Genomic DNA, 18,187 nt, shown 5'->3' on the forward strand with positions numbered 1-18,187 from the left:
TCAAACAAGCATATGAAGATGTAAGAACTCACCTCTCAAAGAAAACAGCCATGGCTTCTAGGAGTTTTACTTTATTTTCCCTTGCCTACAAACAATGCGAGTTAGATTACAAAAATGATGTCGAACCATATGTACAAAAAAAATATTATCTACAATATTTTGAAAATAACTAAAGTGCAAAAGAATTTAAAATTTAGAAGCACAACATGATTATAAAAGCATCCAATTAAGCTGTGAAGCAAACTCATCATTTTCGTCAACGAACTGTAAGAAATTCTTCCGCATTTTTGAAAGGACTTAATGTTAACAGCAATGCATTCAACAATTCACACATCATTTTGCAAGTCAATCTCATGTACAAATCTAAAATATCAAGTAGAAATTGGCATTCTCGTTTGTTAGCTGCTATACATAGCATAAATAAACTTTTTGCTTTTCATCACATTTATTTTATCATGCATTTCACTCAAGCACTTTTCTTTCTGAACAAAAGAATGTGTTCAGCTAAAAAAAAAAAAAAAAAAAAAAAAAAAGCATTCCTTGACCAAAACAATTAATTTAGAAGTGTTGTAATATGAGTTGTGGGAACAATCCCACATCGGCAATGTATAAGAAAGTTAAAGGGTATATAAGTGTTAGCAAATCAAACCAAAATGGCTTAGGCCATTGTTGAAACCCCGTATATTCCTATATAGTATGTTTCCTTTTGAGATAGAACTCTTGCATATAAATAGGAAAAAGTGTACACAGCAATATACAATGAAAATAAGAGGTTTTTTTCCTCCTTAAAATGTCTGTCAACATGGTATCAAAGCCTTGCCGGTGATTCTAAGGCATAGGTTTCAAATCCATATTTTAGGTTTTTTTCAAGCCATTTTTCCTTTTCTATCAGCCTTCCTTGTACAACACATTTCTGCCCTGCTTATTTCTCCAACTTGGTTTGCATTTTTTTCTCTAATGCCTTTTTGGGTTTCCTGTTTGCTACATGTTATGGAAAGTCAATCACCATATTATCTCTCTGTATATTATGTATTCTGTATTCCTATTTAGGATTTCTTCCTAATTAGTAGAACACAATTATAGGAATCAATTGTATATATATACCCATGTACAGATTAATTGAAATTAAGGAGAATCAACTCTTTCTACATGGTATCAGAGCAGGCCATCTATCTAGGGTGACTATTTATTCTCACCACCCAGCTCAGGAGAGACCTTGGCCGCCGACCGGCCATTTTGACCCCCGATCAACATCGCCGGCGTCGCCTCAACCCACTCATTCCACCACTGTGTGCTGTTGGCTGATCCAGTACACCATTAAAGGACTTCTGAGGTTTGGCTCTCAGATCCTATTTCGATATTTGCTTGATTTGTGATTTTGGGTTATTTTGCTGCTATAAGCACTTTGGATTACTGTTTCGGTTAGTTTTCTTTGTCTCAACAAATGGCAGACAATAAGAATGATATTTCTGATGTGATTCCGGTGATGACTAAGATCACGGAACACAAACTTAATAGTTCGAATTACCTGGAGTTGAGTAAGACTGTTAGGGTCTATTTGCGTAGCATTGATAAGGATGATCACCTTACTAAAGATCCACCCACAGATGATACACGACAAACTTGGCTAAGGTTGGATGCCCGGTTGTTTTTGCAGCTTCGGAACTCGATTCACAGTAAAGTAATTAGTTTAATTAATCACTGTGAATTTATTAAGGAATTGATGGATTACTTAGATTTTTTGTATTTTGGTAAAGGGAATATCTCCCGTATTTATAATGTTTGTAAGGCATTCTACCATGCTGAGAAAGAGGATAAGTCTCTCACAGCTTATTTTATGGATTTTAAACGGGTATATGAGGAACTTAATGTATTGTTGCCCGGTTGTTTTTGCAGCTTCGGAACTCGATTCACAGTGAAATAATTAGTTTAATTAATCACTGTGAATTTATTAAGGAATTGATGGATTACTTAGATTTTTTATATTCTGGTAAAGAGAATATCTCCCATTTTTATGATGTTTGTAAGGCATTCTACCGTGCTGAAAAAGAGGATAAGTCTCTCACAGCTTATTTTATGGATTTTAAACAGGTATATGAGGAACTTAATGTATTGTTGCCTTTTAGTCTTGATGTGAAAGTTCAGCAAGCCCAACGGGAGCAACTAGCTGTTATGAGTTTTCTTGCAGGCCTTCCTTCAGAATATGAGACTGCTAAATCTCAGATTCTCTCTAGTTCTGAGATTCCCTCTTTGCATAAAACGTTCACACGGGTTCTTCGTACAGAGAGTACCCAATGTTCACAGCCTGCTAGTAGTGCTCTTATTAGCCGTAATCCAAATGGACAACAGGGTAATAAAAGAGGAAGTAGAAGAGGAATTACAGGCAACAGAAGTAATCAACGTAATGGATAGGCTAGTTCTAATCAGGACTCAAGAGGAGTCATTTGTTATTATTGCCATGAGCCCGGCCATACAAAATATAATTATCCGCACCATCAGAGGAAAAATCAGCGATCACAGATGGCAAATATGGCAGCAGAGAATTCTACAGTATCTTCCTCTGAGAAAACTATTTTGGTATCTGCAGAGGATTTTGCACAATTTTCCCAGTATCAGGCATCTCTAAAGCCCACCAGTTCCCCTGTCACTGCGATCGCTAAGTCAAGTAAATCCACTACATGCCTTGTGTCTTCCTCATCCAAATGGATTATTGATTTTGGTGCGACAGATCACATGACAAGTAATTCTAGTCTTCTATCTGCTTTTCAGTCTAATCTCACTTCCTCTACTGTTACTTAGCTGATGGTTCTACTTCTTGTGTTATGGGTTCTGAAACTGCGAATCCGACTTCGTCAATTTCTTTGTCTACCAAAATTCTCTTTTAATCTACTTTCTGTTAGTAAACTTACTCGTACCTTAAATTGTTCTGTTTCCTTTTTTCCTGACCAGTGTTTGTTTTAGGATCTTACGACGAAGCAGATTATTGGTAGAGGATGCAAGTCAGGTGGTCTCTACATTCTGAAAAATCATGTACCGCGGTCGCTTGTTTGCTCCAGTACCTTAACACCTATTGAAGCTCATTGTAGATTGGGTCATCCCTCTTTGTCTACCATGAAGAAGCTGTGTCCTCAATTTCAGTCTTTATCAGTATTAAAATGTGAGTCGTGTCAGTTTGCAAAACATTATCGTTTGCCTTTCGTGTCTAGAGTCAATAAACGGGCTTCAACCCCTTTTGAGTTAGTTCATTCTGATGTTTGGAGTCCTTGTTCTGTTACTTCTAAAACTGGATTTTGTTATTTTGTTACTTTTGTTGATGATTACTCTCATATTACCTGGTTATATTTAATGAAGAATCGTTCTGAGTTGTTTTCTATCTTTTGTGCCTTTTGTAATGAAATCAAAACTCAATTTAATATTTCTGTGCGCATATTAAGAAGTGAAAATGCCAAAGAATACTTTTCAGCACAATTTCAATGTTATATGACACAAAATGGCATTCTTCAACAGTCTTCCTGTGTGGATACCCCATCCCAAAATGGCGTGACCGAAAGAAAAAATCGGCATCTTTTTGAGGTAACTCGTGCTCTTTTTTTTTAAAATGAAAGTTCATAAACACTTTTAGGCGGATGCAGTTTCTACGGCATGTTTTCTTATCAATCGCATGCCGTCTTCTGTCCTTAATGAGAATATTCCTTATACTGCTTTGTTTCCTACAAAATCTTTATTCCCTATTGAACCCCGTATTTTTTGTTGTACCTGTTTTGTGCGTGATGTTCGTTCACAGGTTACCAAATTGAATCCAAAATCTCTCAAATGTGTCTTCCTTAGGTACTCCCGGCTCCAAAAAGGGTACCGTTATTTCTCTCCTACTCTTAATCATTATCTTGTTTCTGCAGATGTCACATTTTTTTAATCCACTCTATTTTTTCCTCAATCATCTGTGTATGAGAGTCAGGGGGAGAAGGATGATCCCTTAATATATACTGTCCAACCAATGTCTAGTCCTCTCCCACAGCCTGTTCCTTGTGTCTCTAGACCTACTCGACCTCCCGTTGTTCATATTTATTCCAGAAGATTGGAGATTCCTGACTCAGATCCTCCACCAGCTACTTCGTTGGGACATTCTGTACTTCATACTGATCATGATTCTGATCTAGACTTACCCATTGCTCCTCGTAAAGGCAAACATTCATGTACTTACCCATTGCTCTTCTTTTGTTTCTTATAATCAATTGTCTTCTTGTTCTCGGTGTTTTGTTACTTCTTTAAACTCTGTTCCTATCCCTAATACTGTTGGTGAGGCACTGTCTCATCCTGGCTGGTGTGCTGCTATGAAAGAGGAAATGGAGGCTTTAGATGCTAATGGTACATGGGAACTGTTGCCTTTGCCCACTGGTAAGAAAGCTATCAGTTGCAAATGGGTATTTACAGTAAAGGTAAATCCGAATGGTTCTGTGGCTAGGTTAAAAGCACGCCTTGTAGCAAAAGGATATGCTCAGACATATGAGGTTGATTACTCTGACACTTTTTCTTCTGTAGCTAAACTTACTTCTATTTGCTTGTTTATCTCTTTAGCAGCTACATATGATTGGCCCCTGCATCAATTAGATATCAAGAATGCTTTCCTTCATGGTGATCTTCAGGAGGATGCGTATATTGAGCAACCACCTGGGTTTGTTGCTCAAGGGGAGTTGGGTAAAGTTTGTAGGCTTCGAAAGTTTTTTTATGGCTTGAAACAAAGAACTAGGGCATGGTTTGAGAGATTCAGTGAAGCAGTACAGAAATTTGGTATGCAAAAAAGTAAGTGTGATCGCTCAATATTTTAGAGGCAATCTGAGGCTGGTCTAATTCTCCTGGTAGTCTATGTGGATGACATTGTCATCACTAGGAGTGACTCTGCAGGTATTTCATCTCTTAAAACCTTCCTCCAAACCCAGTTTTAGACCAAAGACTTGGGATTATTAAAGTATTTCTTGGGTATCTAAGTTATGAGAAGTAAGAAAGGTATTTTCTTATCTGAAAGAAAATATGTTCTCAATCTATTGATAGAGACAGGAAAATTAGGTGCTAAGCCTTGTAGTGCACTAATGACTCCAACTTTACAACTGTTAGAAGGGGATAGTGAGTTGTTTAAAGATCTAGAGAGATACAGGAGATTGGTAGGAAAATTGAACTACCTTACAGTCACTCGTCCTGACATTACTTATGTCGTTAGTGTGGTAAGTCAATTTATGTCTTCCCCAACTGTTGCTAATTGGGAAGCCTTGGGACAAATCTTGTGTTATCTGAAGGACGCTCCAGGAAGAGGTTTGCTATAAGATAATCATGGGCATTTGAATGTTGAATGTTTTTCAGATGCCGACTGAGCTGGATCCAAGGTTGACAGGAGGTCAACCACTAGATATTGTGTTTTTTATTGGAGGAAATTTGGTGTCTTGAAGAAGCAAGAAGCAGAGTGTAGTTTCTCGATCTAGTGCTGAATCCGAATACAGAGTCATGGTACAATCAGTATGTGAGGTAATGTGGATACTTCAATTACTAGATGAGACAGGTTTTAAGACCTCCCTGCCTGCGAAATTGTAGTGTGGTAATCAAGCTGCTCTCCATATTGCTTCTAATCCGTTGTTTCATGAGCAGACCAAACATATTGAGATTGATTGTCACTTTATTCGTGAAAAGATTCAACAACAGATCATCTCAACAGGACACATCAAAACTGGAGAGTAGTTAGGCGAAATTTTCACAAAAGCTCTGAATGGAGCTAGGATTGGCTACATTTGTAACAAGTTGGGCATGATTAACATCTATGCTCCAACTTGAGGGGGAGTGTTATGGAAAGTCAATCACTATATTATTTCTCTGTATATTCTATATTCCTATTTAGGATTTCTTCCTAATTAGTAGAACACAATTATAGGAATCAATTGTATATATATACCCATGTACAGATTAATTGAAATTATGGAGAATCATCTCTTTCTACATTGTCTATTAGCTCTATTGCTATAGCCCATTAATTGCAAAATTTAATTTTTTCCCTACTCATTGCATATTATAGGAATTGAAAATGGGGAAAATGATTGACACTGGTAGATTTCCAGATCATTTGTATTTGTTGGACGATGGTGATGGTTTCTCAAATCCTAAAGCTTTATTAGGGAATTCAATAAGAGCTAATTAGCATAGTTATTAACGGCCCAATTGCCCAAGAGGGTCCTACAGCCTAGGCGCAGGCCTGAGTGAGGTGAGGAGCAAAAATTAAAAAAAAAAATCTTAAAAAATAAAATAAACGAGACAACTTCAAATAACAAAAAATTAAGCATAATAATAACTAGCATTCAAGAAAAAATTAAGTTTGCAATCCATTTAAAATTAAAATAAACTACTCGCAGTCATAGTTTAAAACACTAGTGTGTGTGTATGTATGTGTGTGTGTGTATATATATATATATATATATAGACTTGAGTACTTGACTAGTCTTTTAATGTCTCAAAATAAAAGTCAAGACAAACACAAATAATAATAATAATCACTATTTATATTTAACATATTTGTTATGGAAAGTCAATCATTATATTATTTCTCTGTATATTTTGTATTCTGTATTCCTATTTAGGAATTATTATTTAGGATTTCTTCCTAATTAGTAGAACACAATTATAGAAATCAATTGTATATATATACCCATGTACAGATTAATTGAAATTAAGGAGAATCATCTCTTCCTACATGGTATCAGAGCAGGTCATCTATCTAGGGTGACTATTTGTTCTCACCACCCAGCTCAGGAGAGACCTTGGCCGCCGACCGGCCTTTTCGACTCCGATCAACATCGCCAGCGTCGCCTCAATCCCTTATTCCACCACTGTGTGCTGTTGCCTGATCCAGTACACCATTAAAGGACTTCTGAGGTTTGGCTCTCAGATCCTATTTCAGTATTTGCTTGATTTGTGATTTTGGGTTATTTGCTACTGTAAGCACTTTGGATTATCGTTTCGGTTAGTTTTCTTTCTCAACAAATGGCAGACAATAAGAATGTTATTTCTGATGTGATTCCGGTGATGACTAAGATCACGGAACACAAACTTAATGATTCGAATTACCTGGAGTGGAGTAAGACTGTTAGGGTCTATTTGCGTAGCATTGATAAGGATGATCACCTTACTAAAGATCCACCTACTGAGTGATCACACTTACTCTTTTGCAAACCAAATTCCTGTACTGCTTCACTGAATCTCCCAAACCAGGCCCTAGGACTTTGTTTCAAGCCATAAAGTTTGTAGGCTTCGGAAGTCTCTTTATGGCTTGAAACAAAGTCCTAGGGCCTGGTTTGGGAGATTCAGAAGAAGACAGAATTTGGTATGCAAAAGAGTAAGTGTGATCACTCAGTATTTTATAGGCAATCTGAGGCTGGTTTAATTCTCCTGGTAGTCTATGTGGATGACATTATCATCACTGGGAGTGACTCTGCAGGTATTTCATCTCTTAAAACCTTCCTCCAAACCCAGTTTCAGACCAAAGACTTGGGATTATTAAAGTATTTCTTGGGTATTGAAGTTATGAGAAGTAAGAAGGGTATTTTCTTGTCTCAAAGAAAATATGTCCTCGATCTATTGACGGAAACAGGAAAATTAGGTGCTAAGCCTTGTAGTGCACCAATGACTCCAAATTTACAACTGTTAGCAGAGGATAGTGAGTTATTTGAAGATCCAGAGAGATACAGGAGATTGGTAGGAAAATTGAACTGCCTTACAGTTACTCGTCCTGACATTGCTTATGCCGTTAGTGTGGTAAGTCAGTTTATGTTTTCCCCAACTGTTGCTCATTAGGAAGCCTTGGGACAAATCTTGTGTTAACTAAAGGGAGCTCCAGGAAGAGGTTTGTTATATGGTAATCATGGGCAATTGAATGTTGAATGTTTTTCAGATGCCGACTGGGCTGGATCTAAGGTTGGCAGGAGATCAACTACTGGATATTGCGTTTTTGTTGGAGGAAATTTGGTGTCTTGGAGAAGCAAGAAACAGAGTGTAGTTTCTCGATCTAGTGCTGAATCCGAATACAGAGCCATGGCACAATCAGTATGTGAGGTAATGTGGATACTTCAATTACTATATGAGACAGGTTTTAAGACCGCCCTGCCTGCGAAATGATGGTGTGATAATCAAACTGCTCTCCATATTGCTTCTAATCCGGTATTTCATGAGCGGACCAAACATATTGAGATTGATTGTCACTTTATTCGTGAAAAGATTCAACAACAGATCATCTCAACAGGATATATCAAAACTGGAGAGCAATTAGGAGACATTTTCACAAAAGCTCTGAATGGAGCTAGGATTGACCACATTTGTAACAAGTTGGGCATGATTAACATCTATGCTCCAACTTGAGGGGGAGTGTTATGGAAAGTCAATCATTATATTATTTCTCTGTATATTTTGTATTCTGTATTCCTATTTAGGAATTCTTATTTAGGATTTCTTCCTAATTAGTAGAACACAATTATATAAATCAATTGTATATATATACCCATGTACAGATTAATTGAAATTAAGGAGAATCATCTCTTTCTACAATATTCAACTAATTAAACATTATTAATAATTTAGCATAATATCTTAATTTCTCTAAGAACTAAAAACTGCAAAATTCAAACAAGAAATTTAGTTAAGATTCAAGAAACAGCATAATATTTAACATTTGAATCCACAATATTTAATATCTACTTGCCTATGGAACTAACTAAAATTTTGAAACTGATATCAAGAATCTATTGTAAATTATTCAAGCAAGCTACTCAAGGACCTCCGAAAGAGGAATGTAACTCATCTAACATTTAAGCAAATCTTCTTTCTATTTATTGTTAAGGTATACTCAAAGAGGTATTTATATCCTTGTATATAAATACCTTAAATACCTTGTATCTCATTCAACAAAATACACAGAAAATATTAACTACATGGTATCAGAGCTTTGTTAAAAAAGAATTTTCTTTTTTTTTATCAAAAGCATCACTGTGGAGTTAGGTCACCATCTCAAAGTGACATTTAAGTCCCACTGCCCACCTAGGAAGGAAGGTCCCTTGCCAACATCCTCACCCAGAAAATCCAGTTACCAGAAGACCGGCGAGTGAGGCTCATGCGCCGGTACAAGCTCCTATCGCCGTCCCACTTGCTCGAGAGTGGAGGCTCGTCTGACGTCCTCTGCCACTCCGATTGTTCTCGCCGGCTTCGCCTTGGGTGCATACTGCATCCTTGTTAGTTGTTTTGCCATAGGGTGCCCTTGTGGAGGTGATTTGTCTTGATCCACCTACTGTTGGTATGTTTCTGGCTTTTGTTACACTGAACTGCTTTAAAATTGTGTGTTGAGGTGTGTTTGCACTGTGCTTATTGGTTTGGGAAAGGAGATTTCTGTGATTTGCTACTGTGAAATTTTTTTTAATGGCGGAAAGTAAAAGTGTAATAGCTGATGTGATTCCTACGATGACTAAAATCATGAAACACAAACTTAATGATTCTAATTATCTGGATTGGAGTAAGACGGTTCGAGTTTATTTGCGAAATATCGACAAGGATGATCATCTCACCCAAGATCCACCTACTGATGATACAAAGCAAACTTGGATGAGGGAGGATGCTCGTTTGTTCCTACAAATTCGCAATTCCATTAACAGTGAGATAATTAGCTTAATTAATTACTGTGAGTTTGTTAAAGAATTGATGGATTATTTAGAATTCTTATAATAGGGTAAATGAAATATCTCTTGTATTTATGAGGTATGTAACGCATTTTATCGTGCAGAGAAACAAGATAGGTCCCTTACAGCCTATTTTATGGATTTTAAAAAGATCTATGAAGAACTTAATGTCTTAATGCCGTTTAATCTTGATGTGAAAGTTCAACAAACTCAACGAGGACAAATGGCTGTCATGAGTTTTTTGGCAGGCCTTCCCTCAGAGTTTGAGACTGTTAAATCTCAAATTCTTTCTGGTTCTAAAATTTCATCTCTGCATGATACTTTCTCAAGAGTACTTCGTACTGAAGCTCCCCAATTCTCCCAATCTGTTAATAGTGCTCTTGTTAGTCGTACTGACAGTGGCAGGCAATGTCATAAAGGAGGTTATAGTGGTAATAGGGGTAACCAGCGTAGTGGGTCGAGAAAAATTGAATGTTACAATTGCCATGAGCCAGGTCATACAAAAAGTTATTGTCCGAAACTTCAGAATAAGAACCCACTATCTCAGATAGCCAATATGGTAGTTGAAGCCTCTTCAGTAGCTCCTTCTGAGAAAGCAGTTTTGGTATCCGTTGAAGAATATGCACAATTCTCACAGTATCAGGCCTCTCTAAAGTCCTCTAGTTCGCAGTCACTGTAATTGCTGAGTCAGGTAAATCTACTACATGTCTTGTCTCTTCTAAATAGGTCATTGATTCTGGTACTATAGACTACATGACAGGTAATTCTAATCTTTTGTCTACATTTCAACCTCATCATCCTCTGTTGTTTAGGCCGATGGGTCCAAGTCTTATGTCCTGGGTTCTGGCATTGCAAATCTCACACCATCCATTTTTGTATCATATGTTTTGTGTCTACCCAAATTCGCTTTTAATTTACTCTCTGTCAGTAAACTTACTCGGGTCTTAAATTGTAGTGTCTCATTTTTTCCCGATCATTGTTTGTTTCAGGATCTTACGACGAAGCAGATTATTGGTAGAGGATATGAGTCTGGAGGCCTATACGTCCTTGACAAACAGGTGCCAAGATCCCTTGTGTGTTTCAATATTTTAACTCCTATTAAAGTCTATTGTCGGTTGGGACATCCATCTTTATCTGTCTTGAAGAAGTTATGTCCATAGCTTCAATCTTTGTCAGTTTACCAAACATCATCGGGTTTTTTCCCATTTTGAGTTAGTTCATTTTGATGTATGGGGTCACAAACTCTGAATTCATGTATTTTGTTACACTTATTGATGATTATTCCCGTGTTACTTGGTTATTTTTAATGAAGAATCATTCGGAATTGTTTTTTATTTTTTGTGCCTTTTATGCTGAGATTCAAAATCAATTAAATACGTCTGTGCATATATTGAGAAGCAATAATGCTAAGGAACATCTTTCTGGCAATTTTCAAACCTATATGTCACAAAAAGACATTCTTCATCAGACATCTTATGTTGATACTCCATCCCAGAATGGGATTGCTGAAAGAAAAAATAGACATCTCCTTAAGGTAGCACGAGCACTCCTTTTTGAAATGAAGGTTTTTAAACAGTTTTGGACTGATGCAGTTTCTACAGCTTGTTTCCTGATTAATCGTATGTCACCATCTGTCCTTAACAGTGACATTCCTTATATCATTTTGTTTCCTTCTAAATCTTTGTTTCCTATTGAACCTCGAATCTTTGGTAGTACTTATTCTGTGCGAGATGTTCGTCCACAAGCTACTAAACTGAATCCCAAGTCTCTTAGGTGCTGCTTCCTTGGATATTCTCGACTTCAAAAAGGGTACAGATGTTTTCCTCCAACCCTTAATCCTTATATTGTACCTACTGATGTTACCTTTTTTGAATCTACTATATTCTTTCCTCCCTCAACTATTTAAGAGAGTCCGGGGGAAGAAGATGATCTCTTAGTCTATTCTGTCCATCCAGTGTCATGTCCTCACCCAGGTCCTCATAATTCTCCTGCACCAGCACCGGTTCAACACCCTCGCCCACCTGTTGTTCATATTTATTCTAGGAGATTGGAGACTCTTGACTCAGATCCTCCACCAGCTTCTTCGTCAGAAGATCCAGTTCCATCCACTGCTCCTCAGTCTGACTTACATCTTCCCATTGCTCTTCGCAAAGGTAAATGTCAATGTACTTATCCTATCTCTTCCTTTGTATGTTATGATCACTTGTCTCCATCATCTCGTTGTTTTATCAGTTCTCTAGATACTATTTCTATTCCTAAAACTATTGCTGAAGCATTGTCCCATCCTGGCTAGCGTGTTGCAATAGAAGAGGAAATGGTGGCTTTAAATACTAATGGTACTTGGGAATTGGCACATCTGCCCCCGGATAAGAAAGCTATTGGATGTAAATGGGTTTTTACAGTCAAAGTGAATTCCGATGGTACTGTGGCTTGTCTCAAGGCTCACCTTATTGCTAAAGGATATGCTCATACTTATAGCGCTGATTACTCTGACAATTTCTCTCCTGCTGCTAAACTAGCTTTTGTTAGCTTGTTTGTTTCTTTGGCAGCTAGATATGATTGGCCTTTACATCAGTTAGATATCAAAAATGTTTTCCTTCATCGTCATCTCCAGGAGATATTTTATATGGAGCAACCACCAAGTTTTGTTGCTCAGGGGGAGTTAGGCAATGTTTGCAGGCTCCGAAAATCCCTTTATGGCTTGAAACAGAGTGCTCGAGCTTGGTTTGGCAAATTCAATGAGGTAGTCAGCAATTTGCTATGAAGAAAAGCAAGTCCAATCATTCGGCGTTTTATAAACACTCTAAAGCAGGACTAATCTTACTTATAGTATATGTTGATGATATTGTTATTACTGAAAATGACTCTGCAGGCATTTCATTACTTAAGTCATTCCTTCAGACTCAATTTCAAATAAAAGATTTGGGCTTGTTGAAATATTTCTTAGGCATTGAAGTTTCAAGGTATAAGAAAGGCATCTTCCTATCTCAGAGAAAGTATGTCCTTGATTTATTGGCGGAAACAGGAAAAATAAGTGTCAAACCATGCAGTGCACCAATGACTCCAAATCTTCAGCTCACAACAGGAGATGGTGAACTATTTAAGGACCCTGAGATGTATAGGCGATTAGTTGGCAAACTTAATTATCTCACAGTGACTCGTCCGGATATTGCATATTCAGTTAGTGTTGTAAGTCAATTTATGTCCTCTCCTACAAACCATTGGGAAGCTTTGAGGCAAATTTTATGTTACTTGAAGGGTGCTCCAGGTCGTGGTCTCTTATATAGCAATCATAAGCACTTAAATATTGAGTGTTTTTCAGATGCAGATTGGGCAGGTTCAAAGATTGATAGGAAATCCATTACAGGATATTGTATCTTTGTTGGAGGAAACTTAGTATCTTGGAGAAGTAAGAAACAAACTGTAGTTTAATTTATGTCATCTCCTACTATTAACCATTTGAAAGCTTTGGGGCAAATTTTATGTTATTTGAAGAGTGTTCCAAGTCGTGGTCTCTTATATAGCAATCATGGGCACTTAAATATTGAGTTTTTTTCAGATGCAGATTGGGTAAGTTCAAAGATTGATAGGAGATCCATTACAGGATATTTTATCTTTGTTGGAGGAAACTTAGTATCTTTGATAAGTAAGAAACAAACTGTAGTTTCTCGTTCGAGTGCTGAATCAGAATATCGAGCTATGGCCTAAGCTGTGTGTAATGTGGACACGTCAGTTATTGGAAGAAGTGGATTTTGAGACATCATCTCTTGCCAAACTATGGTGTGACAATCAAGTTGCTCTCCACATCACCTCAAATCCAATGTTTCATGAGCGTGCTAAACATATTGAAATTGATTGTCACTTCCTTCGAGAAAAGATTCAGCAGAAGATCATCTCAACAAGGTATGTCAAAATCGGAGAGCAGTTAGGAGATATCTTCACAAAGACTTTGAATAGGGCTCAGGTTGAGTACATTTGTAATAAGTTGATCATTAATATCTATGCTCCAACTTAAGGGGGAGTGTTATTGAAAGTCAATCCTATACTTATGTAAAGAATATTCTTTCTCAATTAGTTAGCATAATTAGTGGGATATCACTCCAATTAGAATACTTAATTATAGGATTCAGAATACTTAATTATATAATCTTTTGTATATAAATACCTTGTATCTCATTCAACAAAATACACAGAAAAATATTCACTACCCTATCCTATAGGATCGGAAGAAAGCATATCTTGATCCAAAATTTAAGGTATCCACTGTAGAGGAAATGAAAGATTTGGCAAGAAATGAGACATGAGAGCTTGTTACTCTTTCTTTGTGGAAGAAACAAATTGGATGCAAATGGGTGTTTACTGTAAAGCATAGAGCATAACGTTCCATTGAAAGTTATAAGGCTAGAATAGCAACAAAAGACTTTACTTAGACATATGGGATAGATTATTAAGAACTTTGGCTCTTGTTGCAAAGATTAATACTATCAAGATCTTGTTCTCATGTGCTACAAACCTTGAATGGGACCTATAGCAATTTGATGTTAAATGCTTTTTTGCATGGAGATCTAGAAGAAGAGGTGTACATGGAAATTCTTCAAGTGTTGGATAAAATACCCAAAGGAAAACCTTGTGGATTGAAAAAAGCATTATATGCTTTGAAGCAATCACCAAGAGTATAGTTTGACAAATTTAGCAAGGCCAAGATTTCCTTTAGTTTCTATCAAAGCAATGCTGATCATACCCTACTTATGAGGCACCATAGAGGTAAAATCATACTGCTTATTATCTATGTTGATGATATGGTTGTGACAAGAGATGATAAAAAAGAAGATTGCTCATCCAAAAGAGCACTTGGCCCAGAAATTTGAGATTAAAGACTTTGTTATATAATAGTACTTTCTTGGGATAGAAGTTGTCAGATCAAACAAGAGGATCTTCGTCTCTCAAAGGAAGTAAATGTTGGACCTCCTTGATGAAACAGATATGTTGAGTTGTAAACTGCAGAATCTCCTATTGAAGCTAATCACAAGCTACAAACAGGACTTGGGGAGTCGATTCACCAAGGAAGGTATTAGAGGCTGGTTAAGAGCTTGATCCATCCTTCTCGTACTAGACCAAACATAGTGTGAGTTTGGTAAACCAATATATACATGATCATCGAAAACCTCACTTAGAAGTTTTTTTTTCCACATTTTGAAATATTTAAAATCTACATCCGAAAAAGGACTTCTGTTTTCAAAACTTGGCACCTCCAAATAAAAGCATTTATAAATGCAGATTAAACTGGATCTCTTGATGATAGAAGATTAACATCAAGTTATTGCACCTTCGTTGATAGCAATTTGGTCACTTAGAAGTAAGAAGCAGAATGTAATAGTAAGATCCAATGCAAAAGCAGAATACAAAGCCATGGCACCAGTGTTATTAAATCGAGAGGCTACACTAAGGCAACAGGGTACCCCATGTCCTTAGGCTAGAGGCAAGGCGAGGCACTATAGCCTAAATATTATATATATATATATATATATATATATATATATATATATATATATATATATATATATTAAGCCTTATTTTATTTATACTATCCACGTACACATCTCAATCTAAAGGACAACATATCACAAAGTGTATCTAGAACTGCATACAGATGCGTGAGAGAAGAAAAGAAGAGAATAATAAAGAAGAACGAGAGGAGCAGGAAAAAAATTTAAAAAAAAAAAAATTCATGTGCACGTGCTAAAAGAGAGTTGCCAGACGACTGTTAGAGAAGAGAAGAATTAAAGATGGGGAAAAGAAAGAGAAGAAAGAAGAAGAGGAGAGAAAGAGAGAGGAAAGACGAGAGAAGAATATCTATTTTGCTCTGATTCCTTTCTCCCTACTGTGCAATGGTGTGAAATAGAGGTAGGGTTCTTTTTAACATGTTGATGTTTGAAAAAAAAATTAAAAAAAAAAGAAAGTTTCATTAATTTAGGAAGGCATCGCCTCTTGCCTTTCCACACTGTGCGCTCGCCTCTCGAAAGCTAAGGTGTGCCTTAGCCAAGTGAGGTGCCACTGCATCGTCTTGCCTCGCCCGGCGCATTTTAGAGACTTTAACAATGTTATGGAAAGTCGATCACTATGTTATGGAAAGTCAATCACTATATTATTTCTCTGTATATTTTGTATTTTGTATTCCTATTTAGGATTTCTTATTTAGGATTTTTTCCTAATTAGTAGAACACAATTATAGGAATCAATTGTATATATATACCCATGTACAGATTAATTGAAATCAATGAGAATCATCTCTTTCTACATGGTATCAGAGCAGGTCATCAATCTAGGGTGACTATTTGTTCTCACTACCCAGCTCAGGAGAGACCTTGGCCGCCGACCGGCCGTTTCAACCCCGATCAACAACGCCGGCGTCTTCTCAACCCCCTCATTCCACCATTGTGTGCTGTTGCCTGATCCAGTATAACCATTAAAGGACTTCTGAGGTTTGGCTCTCAGATCCTATTTCAGTATTTGCTTGATTTCTGATTTTGGGTTATTTTGCTGCTATAAGCACTTTGGATTAGCGTTTTGGTTAGTTTTCTTTGTCTCAACAAATGGCAGACAATAAGAATGTTATTTCTGATGTGATTCCGGTGATGACTAAGATCACGGAACACAAACTTAATGGTTCGAATTACCTGGAGTGGAGTAAGACTGTTAGGGTTTATTTGCGTAGCATTGATAAGGATGATCACCTTACTAAAGATCCACCCACTGATGATACACGATAAACTTGGCTAAGGGAGGATGCTCAGTTGTTTTTGCAGATTCGGAACTCGATTCATAGTCAGGTAATTAGTTTAATTAATCACTGTGAATTTGTTAAGGAATTGATGGATTACTTAGATTTTCTGTATTCTGGTAAAGGGAATATATCACGTATTTATGATGTTTGTAAGGCATTCTACCGTGCTGAGAAAAATGATAAGTCTCTCACGGCTTATTTTATGGATTTTAAACGGGTATATGAGGAACTTAATGTATTGTTGCCTTTTAGTCCTGATGTGAAAGTTCAGCAGGCCCAACGGAAGCAACTGGCTGTTATGAGTTTTCTTGCAGGCCTTCCTTCATAGTATAACACTGCTAAATCTCAGATTCTCTCCAGTTCTGAGATTTCCTCTTTGTATGAAACGTTCACACGGGTCCTTCGAACAGAGAGTACTCAATCTTCACAGCCTGCCAGTAGTGCTCTTATTAGCCGTAATCCAAATGGACAACAGGGTAATAGAAGAGGAAGTAGAGGAGGAATTACAGGCAACAGAAGTAATCAGCGTAATGGAGAGGCTAGTTCTAATTAGGACTCAAGATGAGTCATTTGTTATTATTGCCATGAGCCTGGCCATACAAAATATAATTGTCCGCAACTTCAGAAAAAAAATCAACGATCACAGATAGCAAATATGGCAGCAGAGAATTCTACAGTATCTTCCTCTGAGAAAACTATTTTGGTATCTGCAGAGGATTTTGCACAATTTTCCCAGTATCAAGCATCTTTAAAGCATACCAGTTCCCCTGTCACTGCGATCGCTGAGTCAGGTAAATCCACTACATGCCTTGTTTCTTCTTCATCCAAGTGGGTTATTGATTCTGGTGCAACAGATCACATGACAGGTAATTCTAGTCTTCTATCTGCTTTTCAGTCTAATCTCACTTCCTCTACTGTTACTTTAGCTGATGGTTCTACTCCTTGTGTCATGGGTTCTGGAACTGCGAACCCGACTTCATCAATTTCTTTGTCTTCTGTTTTGTTTCTACCAAAATTCTCTTTTAATCTACTTTCTGTTAGTAAACTTACTCGTACCTTAAATTGTTCTGTTTCTTTTTTTCCTGACCAGTGTTTGTTTCAGGATCTTACGACGAAGCAGATTATTGGTAGAGGACGCGAGTCAGGTGGTCTATACATTCTGGAAAATCATGTACCGCGGTCGCTTATTTGCTCCAGTACCTTAACACCTCTTGAAGCTCATTGTAGATTGGGTCATCCTTCTTTGTCTACCATGAAAAAGCTGTGTCCTCAATTTCAGTCTTTATCAGTACTAGAATGTGAGTCGTGTCAGTTTGCAAAACATCATCGTTTGCCTTCTGTGTCTAGAGTCAACAAACGGGCTTCATCTCCTTTTGAGTTAGTTCATTCTGATGTTTGGGGTTCTTGTTCTGTTACATCTAAAACTGGATTTCGTTATTTTTTTACTTTTATTGATAATTACTCTCGTGTTACCTGGTTATATTTAATGAAGAATCGTTCTGAGTTGTTTTCTATCTTTTGTGCCTTTTGTAATGAAATCAAAACTAAATTTAATATTTCTGTGCGCATATTAAGAAGTGACAATGCCAAAGAATACTTTTCAGCACAATTTCAGCCTTATATGACACAAAATGGCTTTCTTCATCAGTCTTTCTATGTGAATATCCCATCCCAAAATGGCGTGGCCAAAAGAAAAAATCGTCAT

The 18,187-nt window shown here is 37.0% G+C and overlaps 1 protein-coding gene across 6 annotated transcripts in view; it reads right to left on the reverse strand.

The window, feature by feature from the left end:
- LOC110636028 (DNA topoisomerase 3-alpha) overlaps positions 1-18,187 on the reverse strand; it is a 122,509-nt gene that overhangs the window by 40,830 nt on the left and 63,492 nt on the right. For all 6 annotated transcript variants that reach the window (XR_002491269.2, XM_021785545.2, XM_021785542.2 and 3 more), the window contains one exon: positions 33-85. Coding sequence is in view for 5 of the 6 variants with exons in the window: in XM_021785545.2 (XP_021641237.1) it covers positions 33-85 (53 nt within the window). In the remaining variant the exon portion in view is untranslated. The remainder of the gene's footprint in view (positions 1-32; positions 86-18,187) is intronic.

Source organism: Hevea brasiliensis, chromosome 10, assembly GCF_030052815.1.
Source record: "Hevea brasiliensis isolate MT/VB/25A 57/8 chromosome 10, ASM3005281v1, whole genome shotgun sequence".
Taxonomy (NCBI): domain Eukaryota; kingdom Viridiplantae; phylum Streptophyta; class Magnoliopsida; order Malpighiales; family Euphorbiaceae; genus Hevea; species Hevea brasiliensis.